We start from the raw sequence: 22,760 nt of genomic DNA on the forward strand, positions 1-22,760 counted from the left end.
GTACAGGAAGAAGTCTGCATCCTTCAAGAAAAACATGATTTTCATGCAGGACAATGCTCCATCACACGCGTCCAAGTACTCCACAGCGTGGCTGGCAAGAAAGGGTATAAAAGAAGAAAATCTAATGACATGGCCTCCTTGTTCACCTGATTTGAACCCCATTGAGAACCTGTGGTCCATCATCAAATGTGAGATTTACAAGGAGGGAAAACAGTACACCTCTGTGAACAGTGTCTGGGAGGCTGTGGTTGCTGCTGCACGCAATGTTGATGGTGAACAGATCAAAACACTGACAGAATCCATGGATGGCAGGCTTTTGAATGTCCTTGCAAAGAAAGGTGGCTATATTGGTCACTGATTTGTTTTTGTTATGTTTTTGAATGTCAGAAATGTATATTTGTGAATGTTGAGATGTTATATTGGTTTCACTGGTAAAAAATAAATAATTGAAATGCGTATATATTTGTTTTTTGTTACGTTGCCTAATAATTATGCACAGTAATAGTCACCTGCACACACAGATATCCCCCTAAAATAGCTATAACTAAATACAAACTAAAAACTACTTCCAAAAATATTCAGCTATTAATGAGTTTTTTGGGTTCATTGAGAACATGGTTGTTGTTCAATAATAAAATTAATCCTCAAAAATACAACTTGCCTAATAATTCTGCACTCCCTGTATAATTCTGTTTCTGCTACTTGGGTGATAAATTCAAATTTACTGCAGTTCTCACTTTAATAAATTACCTTGTAGTTCTCACTGATATACATGGTATTTTTTAATACAGATCTTTGAAACTGTAATTGCTGGCTTACCTGTGCTAAAAAGTGAAACTTTAGAAGTGAATTTGGCTAGCTTGACATCTCCAGCTCCAAGAGCAATTCCTACCCTGACACTTGTGGCTCCTGAAAAACCCAAAGATAGCTGTGGAGGTAAATTATAAGGTAATAATGGTTTAATTCTAGTTTGTATCATCAAAATGACATTTATATATTAAAAAACCTGCAACCAATATCTAAATAAGATGCCAGGGAAGCAGTTGACTGCTAGTGTCTGGATGGAAAATACATGCATAGAGGAGTGTAGAAAGAGATGATAAAAGGTACATAGGTCAGATAAAAAGAACTTAGAAATATTTGTCAAAAGCTTCAAGTTAATCAGCATTCTAAATTATTAATTACTGTTAGAAAAACTTTACAACTTTACTTTGTCATTTATGTCTTTAGGATTTTTTTGTAGATACATAATTTGGAATTTTTTCTTACAGTATTAAATCATTTGGAAATCTTATTAAATTGAGGCAAAAGTTAGTTACACTCCAGACACCATGACAACATCATCTGAATTAAGTTGTCATGGTGCGAGGAGGTCCCTGGCAATGACTTACTTTTAGGGGATAAACCGGTAACTAACGGGTAAACCCCAAAGTGTTGAATCAGCTCCATTTAACTTGCCCCTCTCCTTCTGCCTTTATCTGAGGGTTGAGAAGCCTTGGACAGGGGAGCCACTGGTTACCTGACAGCGTCAGCTGAAGTTCTCATCCAATCAATAGCTCTCAATTCACAAAATGACTTGAGAAAAATACACAAGTTTCACAAGCCTTTTTATGAATAGGGAGCTACTGATAGTGTTAAAACATCTATATGATGCAATTGATTGGACCTTGCAATGACACCAGTGATGTCAGATGGGGAGTGGAGAGCAGCACTTAATTTTAAGTAACAATAACCTTTAAACAAGTATGCCAAAACTAGATCTAACAGAAAAAGAAAAATGCAAAAAGACACTGGTCACAGGTAAAAAAAAAAAAGAAGGGGGTATATAAACACAAAATAAATGCTACTGATTAGGTAGTTCATTTCAAAGAAACTGTAATAGTGTTTCAGCAAATCTCTCACCAAATAAGCCACTGTCGACAATTCCAACATTATGGACTGTGCTCCAAGTTCCACCACGCTGATAGCACCTACGGACAAGATATAATTTTCTTGAACCACACAAATAAATTTTCAGAGCTGCAGAAATTATTATGACTGATAGTAAATTAAATTCAACCAACAGCCATTGCTACCAGAGTTATTTAATGATCCATACTATATGTGACAAACTCCCCTTCTCACGTGAATTTGCCATGAGGTCTTGGAGGAGCCTGCTTGCCAGCCTCCTGCCCACAGACTACTGGCCCTGTAATATGCACTGTAAAAGTCTCAGTTCGCGTATTTTTACCGAACATCACACGAACCGGAGACCACCAAGGAGCTTGTTAAGCCTAATTGCTACTTTGTAGTAATTTCCACCGCAGTGTTCTAAGTGTTCGTCTGGGTGGCTGCATTTCATATGGACGACCACGAGATGGAGGCCATCTTGTTCACACGAACGCAGGCAGCAATGTTTGGTCGTCCTGATAGTCCCGATATGGGTGACCAACATATCCAAAAATCACCCAGATCTGGGCTATCAGGGGATGTAACCTTTATTGGGTTTTCATGTATTTTTAAGGTACTTTTGTGGTGTTTGTGAAATGTGTGTTCCTGACTCAATTATCTCACAGGCATAGGGGAGGGATTATCCTGTTTTCTGTGGTAGTTTTATGGGCGTGCTTGTCTGTGTTCAGAATTGTATAAAAGCAGGCCATCTGGGCAGATTAGAACATTCCAGTTTGTACTTCTAGAACTATGCATCGTCCGGTTACTGGGAGGGGAAAGGGCTAATCACTGTTCCTGTGTGGAGGATTCAATGGGGAAAGTCCTTGTAAGAGAGCTCCCAGGACTGAGTATTGTCCAGTGCCTGGGGGTGGATAGAGCGAGTTCCCCATTCGGCTCCAGGAAGGAGTGGTTCCAGGACTCCAGTCAAGCCACGGCGACTGTGGGCAGAAGTGCTGCGGTTTGTCCCCTTTTCCAGCAAGGAAGCGGTCCTTGGCGGAGGTACCCAGCCAGGGGTACATGGAGCTCCGTTACATTGGTGGCAGCGGTGGGATGTCTTCCTAGCTGTGGGCAAACCAGCACTACTTCAGAGATGGGAGGGAAGGACCATCGGGCAGCATCCGGCATCGACACCCAGCTTCAGCAGCAGTTACAGGAGTTGCTGCACAGTTTGGATATCTGCACAGAAAAAGAGACAGAATGGAGGGTGACGCTCCGAACTGAACTCTGGAGGGGGTCCTTGGAGAAATTTTCCCAAATTGCAAGCAACACAGATGGGACCAATTCGGCCTGCGTTTCTGGGCCAGCAGCCCCTAGAGGCACTGGCGTACATACCGTGGTCGCAGGGGTCGCCTCTTCTCCTGGCCACCTCAGGGCCCCCCCGAGACTCACAGTGGCGTCACTTTGTGGGTTGGCGCGCGAGGGAGCATTATTCCCTGAGCTCTATCTGCCCAGCTCCCTCGCGTGCACCGCAGTGATGCCAGAACTGGAATACGACGTCACTCCGGCTCTGGCATCAGTAAGCGGCGCGCGAGGGAGCTGAACAGGAGGATCAGTGCTCCCTCGCCGCCTGCAGTGATCGGCCGCCCACGGAACTCAGGGAAAGCTGGAATCCCCTCAGCACTCCCAAAGGTAGGGAGGCTGGTGGATTAAATAATAAAAAAAAAAATGTGAGGGTGTATGTGTGTTAGTGTGTTACTGTGTGTGTGTCTGTTACTGAGTGTGTTGTGTGTTAGTTTGTGTGTGTCTGTTAGTGAGTGTGTTTGTCAGTGAGAGTGTATATGTGTCTGTCACTGATTGTGTCTGTCAGTAAATGTGTGTGTCTGTTATCTAGTGTGTATGCGTCTGTTCGTGAGTGTGTGAGTGTGTATGCTTGTCTGTTAGTGAGTGTGTGTTTGTTAGTAAGAGTGTATATGTGTTTGTCAGTGAGTGTGTATGTGGGTCAGTCACTATGAGTGTGTGTCTGTGTATCTGTGTGTGTGTCTGCATGTGTGTTTGTGTGCCTGTATGTGGGTCTGTAAGTTTGTCATTAACCCCTTAAGGACACATGACATGTGTGACATGTCATGATTCCATTTTATTGCAGAAGTTTGGTCCTTAAGGGGTTAAAGGACCACTATAGTGCCAGGAAAACAAACTCGTTTTCCTGGCGCTATATAGTCCTTAGGTCCCCCCCCACCCTTGTGACCCCTTCAGTTCTTACCTTTCTCCAGTGCCAGGCTCCCTTGGTGCTGGGGATCTCTCCGCCCCGATCCGCCTCTCAGCTCCAAATGCGCATGTGCGGCAAGAGCCGCACGCACATTCAAACCGCCCATAGGAAAGCATTACTCAATGCTTTCTTATGGATGTTTAGCGTCTTCTCACTGAGATTCTAACAGTGAGAATCGCGGAAGCGCCTCTAGCAGCTGTCAGTGAGACAATTACTAGAGGCTGGATTAACCCTCAGTGAAACATAGCACTTTCTCTGAAACTGCTATGTTTTCAGCTGCAGGGTTAAAACTAGAGGGACCTGGCACCCAGACCACTTCATTGAGCTGAAGTGATCTGGGTGCCTATAATAGTCCTTTAAGTGTATGTGTATCTCCATGCATTGGCGTACATATCGCGGTTGCAGCCCTGCGACTAGGTGCCCGCCGCTATATGTTGCGGCCCCAGCCCGTGCAGTGTAAGTGCCAGGGGCGGACAGCACGGATCAGTTTTCGCACCGGGGCCTCAAGGATCGTGTGTACGTCACTGCCTAGAGGAGTCGGTAAGAGAACTAGAGTGGTTGGTAGAAATCAAGGTATGGTTGGACGAATCATACCGGGCCTTGCAGTGGCCTGCAGGCCACCTCTACACAGGGCCACCCCTACCAGCTCCCAGAGGGAAAGGACTATGTTGGGCCTGGGCTGTTATGGGAGACTTTTGAGGATCCCCTGGGGTTTGAAAACCTGGACACTACCCGCTTCGGTTGCATCAGCGACAAACGGGAAGTCAGCTTGGGACTTATATTGGTGGCAGAATTGCAGTAGGATTTATCCTACATGGTTATCCTCAAGAGCGAGCTTGAACAGTACTATGCCCGCTTGCTCCAAAGGGTAATTGTCTTCGCCATGTTGGGGTTGTGGACTACATCACACCGGGAGAGTTGAGTTTTGTCCCTCCTCCCTTATCGGCTGTACCTGTCACAAGGAGACCCGGGCACTGTACCACCTATTCCCCATCCAAAAACCTGCTAACAGTTGAATTGATATGTTTTCTTGAAGAAGTGAGTTTTTAATGATTTTTTTGAATGAATGGAGACTGGGTGAAAGTCTTACGGAGAAGGGAAGGGAGTTCCACAGAAGAGGTGCAGCCTTGGAGAAATCTTGGAGGCGAGCATTAGAGGTGGGAGTACGTCTTATAGACTGGTCCTGGGAAGACATCCAGTTGGCAGGTGGAGATGGGACTGAGGTCTCTCCATCGGCCCTACAGGGATGCTCGGCAGCCTGCCCATATCTCCAACCACAGCTGGCGATACCGGGAGTGGAGACAGCGGCCGAGCGAGCTATTGGGAGGGAAGTGTGTCGTCCTTCCTCTCCAGCGGCAGAGTGCGTTATTGGGAGAGTAGTGGGTTGGTCTCTCTCCCCAGTGGCAGTGTATCATGCAGGGAGAGGAGACAACCGGTCTCTCTCCCAGCGGCAAAGCGAGTTACAGGGAGAGAAGTGTGTCGTCCTTCTTCCCCAGCGGCAGAGGGCATTATTGGGAGAGGAGATGGTTGGTCTCTCTCCCCAGCGGCAGGGTATCAAGCAGGGAGAGGAGACAACCGGTCCCACTCCCCAGCAGCTGGGCCTGTAGTCAAGCCCCCTTTTGTGGATGGTGCAGATGGGACCGAGGTGTCTGCACCAGCCATACAAGGATGCTGGGCGGCGGGCTCAAATCCCCAATAGCCAGATACAACCCAGGCGGAGGATACAGATGGTCCTCCTCCACAACAGTATGGTGTCGTCCCTCCCCAGCCACAGCCAGATTTCCAGGAAGAGGGCGTAGTTGATTCCTCTCTCCAGCAACCACTTCCCAACCATGCTCTGGGTGCAGTGGAGGGAACTACGGCCTTTACTGACATCCTTCCAGCTCCACAGTGCCACTTGCCTCTGCCCCTCAAGCACGGTTGGCTTCATAAGTGAGGTCCAAGGAGAGGAGAGAGTTGGTCTCTCTCCCCAGCGGCAGTATGGGTTAAAGGGAGAAGGGACAACTGGCCCCTTCCCCCAGCGGCAGCAGTTACCCCCCAGAGCGGGGAATGGCACCATCCATTCCAAGCAAACACTTGGTCCAACCGGGGAGAAATACAGCAGGGTTATTTCCCAGCAGGACACTGGATGTATAAATGGGCACTTGTGGCAGGAGGCCTTCTGGACAACTATGCCTTTTCGGAAAGGCCACCAGACTATCACATACCCAGACTGATTGAAGGTCTGGGGTCTGGATAGTCTCCCCAGGAGGGGGAAGATATGTGACAAACTCCCCTTCCCACATGAGTTTGCAACAAGCTCCTGGAGGAGCCTGATTGCCAGCCTCCTGCCCACAGACTATGGGCCCTGTAATATGCACTGTAAAAGTCTCCATTCGTGTATTTGGACTATATAGTTCGGGAACCGAACAGCCGCATGAACCAAAGACCACCCGGGAGCTTGTTAAGCCTAACTGCTACTTTGTAGCAATTTCCACCGCAGTGTTCTAAGTGTTCGCATTTCCTATGGATGACCACGAGATGGCGGCCATCTTGTTTGCATGAACGCAGGCAGCGGTGTTTGGTCGTCGAGTTCATGGAACTGAAAACGGACACAAACTCCTGAACATCGCTGCACTTCCAGAATCACCTGCGTTCGGTTCTACAACACTTAGGAGGACACTGTTCAGTGGAAATGTTCCCACGAACAAGGGAAAGAAGCCCCAGGGTAAGACTATTAGTCGATAGTTTGTTCGGTTTTAAACTACCGAATTAGACCGACCGCTAGCCCTGATCTTATGGCACTGTTATGGGCAGGAGCCTCGTGTGCGGTTGGTCAAATTAGGACTTTCACGAACCCCTGAACCGATCTGGGTGATTTTCGGATATGTTGGTCACCCAGATCAGAGCTATCATGGGATGTAACATTTAGGGTTTTTTAAATGTAATTTTACGGTACTTTTGGGGTGTTTGTGAAATGTGTGTTTTTTGTGCCTGGAGACAATTGAGTTTTGTACAGTTCCCGACTCAATTATCTCACAGGCATAGGGGAGGGATTGTCCTGTTTTCTGTGGGAGTGTCATGGGCGTGCTTGTCAGTGTTCAGAATTGTATAAAAGCAGGCCATCTGGCCAGATTAAAACATTCCAGCTTGTACTCCCAGAACTATGTGTCGTCTGGTTACTAGGAGGGGAAAGGGCTAATCATCAATCTTGTTCCCGTGTGGAGGACTCAACGGGGAAAGTCCTTGTAAGGACTGGAGCTTCCATGACTAAGTGTCGTCCAGTGCCTGGGGGTGGATAGAGTGAGTTCCCTATTTGGCTTGAGGAGGTAGCAGTTCCAGGACCCCAGTCAAGCCACGGCGAGTGTGGGCTGAAGTGCTGTGGTTTGTCCCCTGTTCCAGCTAGGAAGTGGTCCTTGGCGGAGGTACCCAGCCAGGGGTACAGGGAGCTATAAGTACACTATAAGTACCAAAATAATATATTTATACTGTGTTTCAACTAAAATCTGCTATAATTTGGTTTTAATAAAGCCGTCTGGAAAGAAACCAACCTGACAAAAATGCTCCAGATTCATAGCTCCACCATTCTATACACACCATGAACATGCTAGGAATAGCCAGAAGCATGAAATCTTTCCACTCTTGCAGGCAATCTCTGGACCAACCTGAAATATAATCAACACAAAAAGATACATTATTTTAGTGACCAAATGTATGCAATATCTTAATCTAAATGTGTTATCATATTGACTACAATAGTCTAGAATTAATTTTAAATACAAGGGTTGAGCTTTCTAGCTTTTCATATAAATATCTATACTATGTATATATTTTTCAGTACATTTTTCACTCCATTTTGGTATATCTGAATCATGTTTCCTAAAACAAACATATAGTCAAAAAATGTCTGAAACGAAAAGTCTGAGGACTAAACCCAATGCGCCCACAATGTATTTTTCTTTCTGGTTGTATCAAGTCAGACAAATGTTTCTTGCACAAGTCTATTATCTCTTCTACCTTTGATTATAAGCCAAGATACACACCAGAACAGAGCAGATATTGTTGAAGGGACACTGTAGGCATTGTAAATGTTTCATCTAATTGAAGTGGTCATAGTGTCTGGAGTTCTTTAACACTGTCCTGTTCATTCCATTGAACTGTTTTCATGTGCAATGCTAAATGAGAGTCCCCAGCAACCCACCCTCTCTGTGGCCCTTTGACTAATGAGAAAGAATAAGACTGAGCAGTAACAGGCAACTGTGATTGGCTGATCATGTCAGCTGACTGCTTTTAGAATGTAATCACTGCCATAGCCATACCTTCAAAACAGGCAAGACATTTGATGCCCATTGATCCATATTTAGTGTTAAACTGCTGAAAAAACAATATCAACATTAACATTGCATATTGCAAAACATTTATTTTAATTGTGTCTTTATTCTTGATTGGACTCACATATAATTAAACCAATATCAACATTTGCTGCTGGTATAAAATATAATGGGACAAAATAGATATGGTATCTTCTCTAAGATATTAGAGGAGAGGACACAACCTTAAGGACACTAACACTATTACAGTATGCGCCAAATATCTTTGGGCTCTCGTTCGTGAACAGTTGACATTTTTTACCTTCCATATATCTATCTTAATAGAATAGTGAATCTGCGCTAAAATACCTCTTTTTGTATGTTTTTCCTTTTAAAAATGACATTAGCAAATTATCATTCACATTCTTTTTGCAAGTGAGCTAATAATTTGATGTACTATATGCCCACTGCAGCGCTTACCGCCTGTAGGCAAATAGTTAAAAAAGCCTCAGTGGCGCAAGGGTTAATTATGTTGTTATCTTGCTAGCCAGCTGACATATTACAATAGTAAATAAATGAAATCTATGAGGGTCAATAGGGCCTCCAGATTACTATAATGGAGGTCATTTACCACATGTCCTCACCTGAATATTTAAAATAGCCCCAACCTGATGTCCATGGGTGGGACTAGATAGACAGATAGAATGTGACGGCAGACAAGAACCATTCGGCCCATATAGTCTGCCCAATTTTCGAAATACGTTTAATTAGCCCCTGGCCTTATCTTAAGTCTAGGATAGCCTTATGCCTATCCCACGCATGCTTAACTCCCTCACTGTGTTAGCCTCTACCACTTCAGCTGGAAGGCTATTCCATGCATCCACTACCCTCTTAGTAAAGTAATACTTCCTGTTATTATTTTTAAACCTTTGCCCATCTAATTTAAGATGATGTCCTCTTGTTGTGGTAGTTTCTCTTCTTTTAAATATAGTCTCCTCCTTTACTGTGTTGATTCCATTTACCGTATGTATTTAAATGTTTCTATCATATCCCCCCTGTCTCGTCTTTCCTCCAAGCTATACATGTTAAGATCCTTTAACCTTTCCTTGTAAGTTTTATCCTGCAATCCATGAACCAGTTTAGTAGCCCTTTTCTGAACTCTTTCTAAAGTATCAATATCCTTCTGAAGATACAGTCTCCAGTACTGTATACAATACTCCAAGTGAGGTCTCAGCAGTGTTCTGTACAATGGCATGAGCACTTCTCTCTTTCTACTGCTAATACGTCTCCCTATACAACCAAGCATTCTGCTAGCATTTCCAGCTGCTCTATTACATTGTCTTCCTACCTTTAGGTCATCTGAAAAAAATTACAAATAGTTACTTGTAGTGCAGTTTATTGATTAGCCCTACGTGGTACAGTGTCAAAAGCCTTACAGAAATCTAGGTAAGCAATGTCGACTGAATCACCCTGATCTTTTATTTTAGCTACCCAATCAAAAAAATCAATACGATTAGATTGGCATGATCTCCCTGAAGTAAACCCATGTTGTCTCTGATCTTGAAATCTATGTGATTTCAGATGTTCAACAATCCTATCCTTTAACTTGGCCATTTCTTCAACCGATGCCCACGGGCGGGACTATGGTCACCCTCGACCCATTATTTCACTGGCTCCATCCCCAAGAGCAATGACTGCCCAGTCTCTAGCTTTAAACATTTAGCAGAGTGGGGTGTGGTGAGTAAATATCTACATTATTGTAATATGGGGGACTCTTTATATGTGTCAATTGGCTATGAAGCTCTGGCCAGCTTCCACATAAATAAGCCGTGTGCTGACGAGGGTGGTTTAACTATTTGCACCCTGACTGCAAGCACTGCAAGCAATAGTTTGAAAAATGAAAATAGTTTGGATAGTTGAATTCTCTGGGCCATGATTTAATGAATTTGGTCTAGATTTCAGCCATCGGTCTGATTCAGGGCGTGTTTTACACAATCCAGTCATTGTTTAATTCCTTTTCAAATATTTTTTAATTACATTTAAATAAATCGTACATTATAATAATAATAGACATATAATAAACTGTAAATAATAGACAAAGTCAATAATATATGAATAACAACAACAAACAAGAACTGGGGAATATTGACAAAACTAGACATCTAAGAAGAATTACTGTACACTATTATAAAAATAAAAGAGAAAAAAATAAATAAATATATATATGCTAAATCAAAGAACAATGACAACTATAATGTCAACTATTGTGTGTTGTACTTGCTACATCTATTATCGGAAAGCCCGTATTCACATTTCATATATTTTCCCTTGTTGTGCATTCATGCTTTAAAATGGATGTTAAAGGAACACTATAGTCACCTAAATTACTTTAGCTAAATAAAGCAGTTTTAGTGTATAGATTATTCCCCTGCAATTTCACTGCTCAATTCACTGTCATTTAGTTAAATCACTTTGTTTCTGTTTATGCAGCCCTAGCCACACCACCCCTGGCTAGTATTGACAGAGCCTGCATGAAAAAAAAACTGGTTTCACTTTCAAACAGATGTAATTTACCTTAAATAATTGTATCTCAATCTCTAAATTGAACTTTGCAGGGTCTAGCAAGCTATTAACATAGCACGGGATAAGAAAATCTTAATTAAACAGAACTTGCAATAAAGAAAGTCTAAATAGGGCTCTCTTTACTGGAAGTGTTTATGGAAGGCTGTGCAAGTCACATGAAGGAAGGTGTTACTAGGGACATGTTCTAAACACCAAAACTGCTTAATTAAGCTAAAGTTGTTCAGGTGACTATAGTGTAAATTTAATGGAGCAAGAAGAGCTAACTTGCATCTTTTATTATCGATGAAGCAGTGGATGATTTCCAATGTTGTGCAATGATGGAAGAAGCAGATAAAAGAATGTGGCCCAATATAAGTTTTTTGTAATGTAGCAAATTATTAGGATGTTTCTTAAACAGACAAAGACTAAGGGATAACATTGCATTACATTCTGTGATTTTATTAATTAATTTGAGAATTTCTAGCCAATATTTTTTAATCTCGAGGCATGAGTAGAATATATGAAATAATGTTCCTATCTGACCACATTCCCTGCAGCATTTATTGGTGTTACTAAGGTGGATCTTGAAAAGTTTGGATCGGGTTAGGTACCATCTATAAATTAATTTATAATTGGATTCTAAATGATTCATGCATTGTGTGGTACCTTTTAATGCAAGCAATAAGTCATTCCATTCATATACTGTATATACTCCATCCACTTCACTCTACCACTTCAACATGTAGTCTTCTTTAAGACTCATGTCACCAGCAAAAAAATATTATAACACATGGAGATAATGTTTTTTGGACCAGGATCCAATAGATTACACTTGGATCCTGATCAGAAAGACTAAAATGTTCCCTAATTATTGTCAGTAATCTCTCGTGTGTAAAGGCATCTAAAGAACTTAAACCAAAATTTTGTTTCAGTTGATCAAGAGGTAGAAATCTATTGAATAAAAATTAATTGTTAATATGGACACTCGAATGGAGGTCCAGTAATCCACATCCAGATCAGGCAAAGCAAAACGCAAATGCTGACAAGGTTGTGGCCCTGGACCAAGTGATGGAAGGGCAAATATTCTTGAACAACAGATCCTACATTTTAAGGATTGTTTTAGTGTAGTGGAACATTTCCGCTACCCGAGGACGTTGAGATGAAGGCAATCATAACATGTCTTTTATTCAGTAAGGATATTTTTTTTTGCTTCCATCTCAAGCCATTGAGGTCTAGTGGTATCCAAATTAAATTTGTTTGCCATTGCTTTATTAGTTGCATAATGATTATGGATAAGATCTGGCAAAGCCATACCAGCCCTGGGTTTTTGTAAAATTGATCCTGGTTGTTTTTTTGTTCCATAAATGTTACAAGAGTCGAGTGAACCTTTCTAAAAAAAAAGATAAAGGGGTAGTGAGGGGGATAGTTCTGAGAAAACATTTTTGAAAGGACAGTCATCTTAACTGAATTGATCCTACCTAACCAAGAAATTGCGAGATTACACCATCTCTCAATGGCTTCCCTAAGTTCGGAGCAGATCTTACCTAAATTACATACATGCATCTTGGAGAGATTCATGCAGAGATTAATGCCCAGATAAGAAATATAAGATTCCCTCCAATCGAAGTCATATAATTTTTTCATGGTATCTAAATCATACCATGGCATAAAATGTTTTAGAGCTTGAGTCTTGATCGTGTTTAATTTGTAAAATTTAATTTTGCCAAATTCCTGCAGAATAGACATCAGCTGGGATATTGAGGTCATTGGATTTTTTAAAAGATAGGATGATGTCATGCAAATAAACCAATTTTATGTTCTTTATCCCCTGTTAAAATACCCTCAATATCATTTGAATGGCATATCATCTCAGGTAATGGTTCCATCGCCATCACAAATAAAAGTGGTGACAATCAACAACCCTGTTTAATTCCATGGGATAGTTTAAAAGTATCAGACATGAATCCACCCACAGATACTCTTGCCGTTGATTGGCAATATAACACAAACACAGCTCTTATGAAAGGATCAGGTATATTAAATTGCGACAGTACCTCCCTAAGGTAATCCCAGTGAATTATATTAAATGCCTTCTCTGCATCTAAAAAAAGAAGCAGAGAAGATGTGTGATCGAATCTAATTTAGTGAATCAAATTGATAAAAAAAGGCGTGTGCTCTCAACTAATCTTACCTGATCTATAGAATCTGAGACAGTTTGTTTACCAAAAATTTTTAGTACATTTTTGTATCATTATTTATTAATGAAATGGGACAAAAAGTTGAGCACGCAATAGGTGCTTTGCCAGTTTTTGATAATGTGACTATTTGAGCATTTAGAGCCTCCTCTGGCATTTCTCCTGTTTTCCAGCAATGACTAAATACTTGAGCTAAGTGTAGGATTAAAATGCCAGAGAAGGATCTGTAATAAGACATGTTGAACCTGTCAGGGCCAAGGGCCACTTCCGTTGGGATCATATTGATAACATCAGCAATCTCTTTTGAGGAAATTGGAGAACTTAATGTATCCAATTTGTCTTTGGGAAGTTGCGTCAGAGGAACCTTATCCAAATATGACTATATCCTATCTGTTGTTGGTTGTATGATATTGTGAACAGAGACCAAATTATATAGCTTTTTATAATAATCAGCAAACATATTACTGATTTTTCCAAGATTAGTCAATTTAATACCCTCATGATTTATTAAATACTCAATTCTGTACTGGGAGATTGTGGGATAATTTAGGAGGTTTACAAAGAGGAAGCTTTATTAACTTTAGCATAACAAAAAATAGCTTTAATCTCTTTAGCAACAGGGGTGTGCTTTTAACTAAAGTGCATTAATATTGGTTTTTAACATCAAGGATCTTTTCAGCAAGGAAGGAAGAAGGGTCAAATTTATTTGCCAAATTTAAATTATATAATTATTTTTCTAATTAAAATGACCTTATAAAACAGCTTTATGGGTGTTCCATAAAGAAATTATATCAACATTTTCCCTGAAATAATTATTTTAACTCAATTTCGGCAAAAGTCTTATTTTCAAGTTAAATGACCAAGTAGTCACTTAGTCTCCATTGCCTATCTGGGTTTGATTGGAAGGACTCCTCTAAATATAACATTCCTGGCTAATCATGGCAGCATTTAACATATGGGTTTAGCTCCTCCCTCTAACCCTCAGGACAAGAAACACAATCAATCAAACAATTAAGCCTACCTTCCCCTAGTATATTAGGTACCCCAGTATCCTCCACACCTCAGTCTTTTCCTGTCCTCCTAGCCCTAGGACAGTTTATATATATTTTTTTCAGTTTGTCTGAATATTTTTTTTTTTTGCTCACCTGACCATGTTTGATATGTTCTTGTCCCTGTGGAGGTCAGCCTCCCTCCTCAGGAAGCCCAGGCACATGTAGCCCAATCTCCATGGAGTTGGGAACCCCTGGGAGCCTGGGTGGTTAGTTCCACAGGCTGTGGGAATCCTCTGGCGTCCTGTGTGTGCTACAGACCTTGATCAGACGATCAGCATGACGGTAAGACATTATGGGGGCATGGTTAGTTCAGTTAACGGCCAGAATATCTGAATGTGTAATAAAGGAATTATATTTTCACCCACCAAGAGCCTGTCAATCTAAGAGTACAAGTTGTAAATAGTTGAGTGATAAGCGTAGTCACTCTCTCTTTCATGTAATATGCGCCAACAATCAAATAGGCCTTGCTAAAAAATAAATTTCGAGCATAAATTATCAAATTTTTCACTATAATATGTTCTTATTTTTTATAAATTCTTTATTTATATTTTTCAAATGAGTGGGGTACAGAATAAAGAAGAGGAGTGGGTTCATGCCGGTAGATTACAATCATATCATTATCATGAGGATAAGGTGATACACACATAAGAATTCAACTGAAAGCATCCATACATATTTCGTGAGTACGTTTAAATCTCTATGTTGCTTGTGTGGTAGGGTACAGACTGGTACATGGTACATTGTTTGGGTCTAGATGCATTGTTGCTAGTATCTGTCTTTGTGTAAACCCATTTCCTTGTGTCGGCCCCTGGTGAAGCGGGGTTAGGGATTGCAGAGTGAGGGGAGTGGGGCGGATGAGTTGTATGGAAAGTTCCTCCAAGGGGTAGGTTTGGCTGTATTGCCCTCATCAGGGGCGGGTAGACAGGTGGCAGCCCTGCTTCTGTTAGTTAGTTGTTGGGTTTTTACCGCAAAGCTGATTGTTGACGTTGTGGTGGTTGGTGTCCGATCGTGTTTGGACCTGGGAGGCCTCTGTCTGGTTGTAAGTCTGTCTGTATATGTACCTAGAGTGCTTTAGGCAGAGGCGGGGCTCTAGAGAGTGGTGTTGAGTTGGTGTGGCTGGTGGCTGTTATTTTCCCTTGTGTAAGGGTTGTCGTGTCAAAGCTTTTCCTTTGTGAGGAGGTGTTATGAGTGTAGGAGGGGAGAAGAGAGGGGGTGAAGAGGTGGAGGGGGGTTTCTGTTAGGGAGGGGGAGAACGAGGAGAGGAGTTGGAACGGCTACCCAGGTAGTGAGAGGGTATCAGCCATGGGGAGACGTCCTTTTCCCTGGCAAGCTGCTGCATAAAAGTAAAGCTGGTATAATCCCATCTACGAGATCCAGAGGGAGAGTCAGGTTCAGCTGTAAAAAGAGCAGAGTAATAATCCAAAATAATCCCCTTTCAAGAACGAGACGAGGCTACGTTTTGAAGGGTCAAGAAGAACTGAGGACTGGAACACCCAGCCTGCTTTTTATTACAGTTACATGCAAAAAGAACACACCCAGGGGGAGGTATAAAATCACCAATCAGATACAGGGTACAACCCACACATCCCCTCCCCTCAGATAACCATTTAACACAATTAACATGTACAGTAATTTATCTAAGTTCTGGATGTACCCCACAAACAGGGGGTACAGCCTTAAGTCTGGTATCCCCAGATAGCCCTCGTCCAGGGGACCAACATATCAAAAAATCAGTCTATTCGGACAAATGGTTCGGGAGTTATGAGGTTCCAAAGTTGGCCGACCGCACAGACCAACTAGCCGAAAATAGTTCCATAAGTTTTGGCCTTGCGGTCGGTCTCCGTACGGTGAAAAGATATGAAATTCGTGCCATCCAGTCGAATCTCGGTGGTCCCTTGAATCCCCATAGCTTGTTAAGTCTTTCTACCGAACAGCAGGGCGTTCGGTAGCTTTGGCAAGAATCCCCGATGCTATGGAGGTCTCAGCGGTGTTCGCCTAGTAGCGTAGCCGATTTTAGTTCCAGACGATGACTGGCAAACACCGCTGTTCGTGCGCAAGATGGTCGCGAACACGTGCAAAGTCCCGAAATGGCGGCCACCTATACTTTACACAGTGGATTCGTGCAAACCCATACGAACGGAGGAAATGGAACGAACAGAGGATATAAACTGCAATTCCCTTGATTATTCTGATAGACACCAGGAACTTGTAAGGATCCGTTACAGGGGTAGTGGAGGGTTTGGTTCCCTCGGGGTATGGCTGCACGCCCCCAGCCCTCCCCTCTACGGACTCTGGTTTCGCTCCAGGATCCAGGGGTCCCAGATTTTGTGAAAATGTCTCATTGTTTCATGTATTATGGCAGAACGTTTGTCCATTTCCATCACCTCAGTTGTCTTATGAAGCATTATCTTCAGGGAGGGTTTGTTGTGGTTGCCTCATGGTACAGCTTTTTTGAGTCTGATGGCTAATGCGAGCTTAGCCATAAGTTTGTTTTGTGCTCTGGTGAGTGTATCTTGGGGTGTTGATAGCAATCAAAGCCATGGGTCCATGGGTAGGGTTGTGTAGAGGATTTTGAAGGCAAGGTCATAGACATTACCCAGAGCTAGAAGATCGAGGGGCAGTCCCACCATAGGTGGATATATTTGCCTTTATTTCTGCATTTTTTCCAGCAGGTGTCTGTGTCTGATCGCCCCATTTGTTTCAGTCTGAGGGGTGTGAGGTACCACTAAAGCAGCGTTTTATAAGCCTGTTCTTTATGATTTACACAGCTCATGAATGAAGTCATGGCTACCAAAATGTCTGCCCGGGCGGAGGGGTCATCCAGTGGGCCAATGTCTCTTTTCCCATGCTGACGTGTATGTAAGTGCGTCCACTGGGTTGTTTGAGCTCAGGAAGGAGTATATCGTGGAGATTTGTACCTTTTGGATGGGTGCCTGTATGCAGGCCCTTTCAAACTGTGTGTGAGTGTGACGGATGTAGCCCTAATTGTTGGTTCATTGAGGAAGCTGCGCAGTTGTAAATAACGGAAGTGGTCAAAGGTGGTCAATGGTTTCGTTCTGGGTAATTCTGTGAATTGCAAGAGTTGTTGGTTACGGAAGTAGTGTAGGACTCTTAGCAGTCCATTATCCTCGAAGTGCGCAAAGTCTTGTTTCGCAAGACTGGTGTAAGCGGAGACGGGGTGTTTACTAGTTGGTAACACGGGAGCAGTTTGTCCCAGACTTGGAAGGAGGTCTTTAGGGCTGGTGTTTCGGCGGGGTGTCTGGTCTATCTTTTTTTGGGGAGCCAGAGGAGGAGTGGGGGAATTCCCTACCCATGAGATCATGTTCAAGGTTTACCCAGAGTTTCATGCCTGGTTGTGCATGTAGGTTCTGGATTTGTGCTAGTTGTGCGGCCTTTAAATAGTGATAAAAATTTGTGAGGCCCAGGCCTCCTGCTCTGGTTGTTATATACATTGTGGTTCTTTTAAATCTCGTTTTTTTGCCTGCCCATATGAAGTGATTTGTTTTTGATTGGAGAAGTTTTGTGAGGTGGGGTATTAGGCTGTTCGAGAATGTCTTGTAGTAAAAGCCGGGGAAGCCACCCGGGCCTTGGCATTTGTTATGTTTCATTGTCTTCAGTGTGGCTGCTATTTATTCCTTTGTTATTGGGATTGATATCCTCTCTATGGCTTCATTCCTAAGGGAGGGGAGGGGAATCTCTTCGAGGTAGCACTCTATGGCCCTTTGAAAGTGTATCAGATGTTGGCATATGTCTGGATTGTGGTCACATAGGGAGGAGAAGTAGTGTGGCGATGCAGTTGGGTGTGTTGTATATGGGTCCCTTGGGCGGAGAGATTTTAGATTGAGTCTTGTGTAGGAGTTTGTGGGCGAGGAGGGTGTCAGCTTTGTTGACTTTTCATAATATAATTGTCTGGTCCACTGGAGGGCTTTCTGTGCGTCTTTGGTCATAAAGTTTCTAATTGCTTGTAGGTGTGTTTTGAGTTGATTTGCCAATTCAGGGGTGGGTTTAATTTTGTGTCTCCGTGTCTCTGAGTGAGGTGTGTTTCGTGGTCTGCCAGTAATCTTTTTTTCTGTGCTGTGGCTTCAGCTAATAATTTACCCCGTATAACCGCCTTGTGGGCAGTGTTGAGGGTGAAGTAGTCTTTTATTCCTTGTTGGATGACTGTCCTGATATGTGTGTTGTGGAGTAGGGCAGGATTTAAACACCAGGACCATGGCCTGGCTACCTGGGGGACTTCAAATGTGAAGGAGATGTCTGCATGGTCCGACCAGGTGATGGAGCCGATAGAGGTCTTCATGGAATGGGGTATTAGGGAAGGCGATATCAGAACAGATCAATCCTAGTTTAGGATACGTGTGGGTGTGAGAAGAAGGTTAAGTCCTGAGTAGTAGGGTGTTGAAGTCTCCATATATCTTGGAGGCCTGTTAGTTACAAAGTTCGAAAGAAGTTAATCGGCTCTGGTCATCGTAGGTGATCACGTTCTTTGGGTGCAACAGCGTCTCCTGACAATGGGGGGGGGGGGATGGGACTGTGTTATAGTCTCCTCCTATAATCAGATGGTGAGAGGAGAATAGTTTTGAGTGTGCTCGCATTGCTGTCCAAAAAGGTTGGTCAGGTGTGTTGGGGGCATATATGGAGGTGACGGCATATTTGTGATTGCTGACGTGTCCTGTTATGGTCAGAATTCTACCTTGAGGGTCTGGGAATGCTTGGGAGAAATGGATAGGGCAGGATTTATGAACCAGTATAGCCACTCAGTTATGTTTCCCATTGTTTGAGTTTCCCATGTAGCATTCAGTGTAGTTTCTGTTACGTAAAAGGAAGGGTTTTGAATGGTCATAGAGTGTCTCCTGGAGGAGGAGGAGGTTCGGCTTTAGTTCTGTTTGCCCATCTTAGTAGTTGATGGCGTTTAGCGGGGTTATTCAACCCCTTGCAGTTAAGGGAAACACAGGAGATTGAGGCTGGCATTCTTGGCTGGAGAAGTCGGGGGGTAGGAGAAGATCCGGGGTATTTGGCCCGGGCGAATCAGTACCCACATAGGGGGAGTCAGGTCTGGGGCATGAGGGCGCCCCCACCAACCAGAAGTGGGCTAGGGGGGAGGGGGTGAAAGAGGGAAGTTGGGGTATGGGGCTGAAGATTTAAGGGGATTGGGAGGGAAGAGGCGAGAAGGAGAGGGGCGTTTGAGGGGGGGTAATGAGGTAAGGGGTTGTGTGTGGTGTGGGTGAGGAGGGACCCTGGTCTTACGGTTTGTCCGTCAGGTGTTGGTGAGGGTCAACGAGTCTGCCACGGGAGTGGTGTAGTTGTTAGGGTGTAATTCCTGATGGGACCCTGTCAGGGTGCGTAGGGGGAGAGAAGAGGAAGAATTTTCACGTCCCCATCTCTCCCTCTCCCCACGCACTGTGTTCATTGTAGCGCTCATGATGTTGCTTATGAGGGTAAAATAGACTGCGTCTTGAGTACCCACTTGTGTTCTCACATGTGGGGTTTGAGTTGGGGACATGTAGAAACAAATTCCTTGTGGTTGTGATGGTTAGGTGTTTAAGCATTGTCAGGGTTACAACTTTTAGAACTTTTAACTGTTTGATAAACTATTATAACTGGATAACAGGTTAGTGCGTTTGTCTGTGGAGTTCAGTGGTATGCCCACGTTGTCTTGGTCTACCTGGTGCCTCTGATGGCGTCTGTCAGTGTCAGAGCATTGTGTATCATTAGGCATTGTGGTACCAGGAGAAGAGGGAGGGGGTAGAGAAGATAGGGAGCTGTCAGTTCTGTAGGAGCCTCAAAATGTTCCAGTCACAACCCCAGGCCTATGTGTACCGTCGTGAGTATCAGGTTATCATTTCAAGTGATATATCATAGCATATCCATTGTGGCGTCAGGCATCCATTCAATAGGTTATAGGTATATTTGAACCTGGGGTTGGATAAGAGTAAAAATGGGGATAGCCCATTACATACAACACATCATTATGCTTTGTCACATACATTACTGTTTGATACCTTTAACTTGACTGTGTTGGGAACCTGGGCGATGGTACTAAGCAGAGTATTAAGCTCTGGGGTGTTTGTGAGTCAGGCATTGAGGAGTAGTGTAATGTGGTGAGTGAGCAACCCCCAATACGTCCCCTGATGTCTGAGTCTTCTCTTAGCTTGGTTGCTTCATCTAAGTGTTGCTTCTAAGTGTGGTTGGAGATATTCTGGAGAGTTTTACAGAAGCTTCAACTGTCTAAGAGTTGTGCTAAGAGTTTTTCTTTTCTACTGTTACAGGTAAGATTAATCTGTAGGAAAAGGTTACTGACTGCACAAGGTTTGATTTCCTGTTGGTAATTACAAGGCATTTGATTTGATTAGTTAGCTACTTGCTATTGGTTGCTGTTTAATTAGCTATTGTGTGCAAATAAGCAGAGGCCTACCCAGGTGTTAAACATTCCTAGTGGGAGGTGATTTTAGGAGTTATATAAGGGTTGTTGTCATTAGCTTGGCTAATATAGCTTGGTTGCTTTATCTAAGTGTTGCTTCTAAGTGTGGTTGGAGATATTCTGGAGAGTGTTGCTTCTAAGTGTGGTTGGAGATATTCTGGAGAGTGTTGCTTCTAAGTGTGGTTGGAGATATTCTGGAGAGTGTTGCTTCTAAGTGTGGTTGGAGATATTCTGGAGATAAACTGGAGGTAATCTGAGGTATTCAGGAGGATAAATAAAAAGTAAAGATTTGTTTGATTTAAATTATTCACCTCATTGGAATGGCAGACTTAGTTCAGTGTAATAGATGCTATGCATTTGTTTCATGTTCCACTTTTTCGAGGTTTGGTTGTTTTGCTGATGATACTAAGATATGTAACAGGGTTGATGTTCCAGGAGGGATAAGCCAAATGGCTAATGATTTAGGTAAACTAGAAAAATGGTCAGAGTTGTGGCAACTGACATTTAATGTGGATAAGTGCAAGATAATGCATCTTGGACGTAAGAACCCAAGGGCAGAGTACAGAATATTTGATAGAGTCCTAACCTCAACATCTAAGGAAAGGGATTTAGGGGTGATTATTTCTGATGACTTAAAGGTAGGCAGACAATGTAATAGAGCAGCAGGAAATGCTAGCAGAATGCTTGGTTGTATAGGGAGAGGCATTAGCAGTAGAAAGAGGGAAGTGCTCATGCAATTGTACAGAACACTGGTGAGACCTCACTTGGAGTATTGTACGCAGTACTGGAGACCGTATCTTCAGAAGGATATTGATACCTTAGAGAGAGTTCAGAGAAGGGCTACTAAACTGGTTCATGGATTGCAGGATAAAACTTACCAGGAAAGGTTAAAGGAACTTAACATGTATAGTTTGGAGGAAAGACGAGACAGGGGGGATATGATAGAAACATTTAAATACATAAAGGGAATCAACACAGTAAAGGAGGAGACTATATTTAAAAGAAGAAAAACTACCACAACAAGAGGACATAGTCTTAAATTAGAGGGACAAAGGTTTAAAAATAATATCAGGAAGTATTACTTTACTGAGAGGGTAGTGGATGAATGGAATAGCCTTCCAGCTGAAGTGGTAGAGGTTAACACAGTAAAGGAGTTTAAGCATGCGTGGGATAGGCATAAGGCTATCCTAACTATAAGATAAGGCCAGGGACTAATGAAAGTATTTAGAAAATTGGGCAGACTAGATGGGTCGAATGGTTCTTATCTGCCGTCACATTCTATGTTTCTGTGTTGTAAATATTTGTGGAACAACATCACATCATTATACATTTTCAAATACATTTCAATATAATATACATGATATATAATAACATGAACATTTGCATTGGTACCTGGCCTGGGGGGGGGCTAGTTTATGGTGGCTTGACTAGCCGGTACTCCTTAGGGTGAACCAGGGTTTGAGGCTATGTCAGGGAGATAGGACGCAGGGGGTCCGTCTCAGGGTCCGATCAGAGGGAACAGGAGCGGCAGGAAGGTTAGGAGCCTCTGGGATGGGGAAGTATTGTTATTGCTGTAGGGGTCGTTAGCCCAGCCGTGCATTGTGAGGGGTGGATGGGAAGGCCCAAACTCCCATGCAGGTAGTCTTTCCCCTAGTTGCCGGTTCAAGGTGGGGAAGTTGGACTGTCGGGGGGGAAGAGCACGCCTCCACGGGGTGTCCCTAGGTAATGAGTCCCCCCTCAGGATATGGGTGTCAAGTGGGGATAGGGATAGTGTCCCGGGTCAACAGGGAGAGTCGGGAGAAGGTCCCCCAGGTTCCGACAGTAGGGGTTGTTGGTGGTGGCATTGAGGCTACTGGGCTAGGTCTCTATGGTAGGCAAGTCTATTTTACAGGTCCTTATTGGCCCTTGACCCTTGTTACCGGTTCATAAGTCTTCCAGTACACCATGGGGGGGAGGGGGAGAAAGGCATAGTTCGTGCGGTGTTTAGTTGCTCTCCAGGATAGGGGCGGCATGTTAGACGTTGTGAGTATTCGCTGCTGCTCCATCAGATCCCTGAGGCAACTTTTTCTTCTTGGGAGGGCGAGGAGAGCGTGGTCTTTCTCGAGGTCG

General features: G+C 43.3%; 1 protein-coding gene across 1 annotated transcript in view; it reads right to left on the bottom strand.

Annotated features, from left to right (window-relative positions):
* LOC134565935 (multidrug and toxin extrusion protein 2-like) overlaps positions 1–22,760 on the bottom strand; it is a 177,925-nt gene that overhangs the window by 63,724 nt on the left and 91,441 nt on the right. The window contains exons 9-11 of the mRNA XM_063425667.1: positions 7,666–7,779; positions 1,903–1,970; positions 820–928 (exon numbers count right to left, since the gene is read on the bottom strand). Of these exons, the coding sequence (XP_063281737.1) occupies positions 820–928; positions 1,903–1,970; positions 7,666–7,779 (291 nt within the window). The remainder of the gene's footprint in view (positions 1–819; positions 929–1,902; positions 1,971–7,665; positions 7,780–22,760) is intronic.

The sequence above is a fragment of the Pelobates fuscus genome, chromosome 1 (genome assembly GCF_036172605.1).
Source record: "Pelobates fuscus isolate aPelFus1 chromosome 1, aPelFus1.pri, whole genome shotgun sequence".
NCBI lineage: Eukaryota > Metazoa > Chordata > Amphibia > Anura > Pelobatidae > Pelobates > Pelobates fuscus.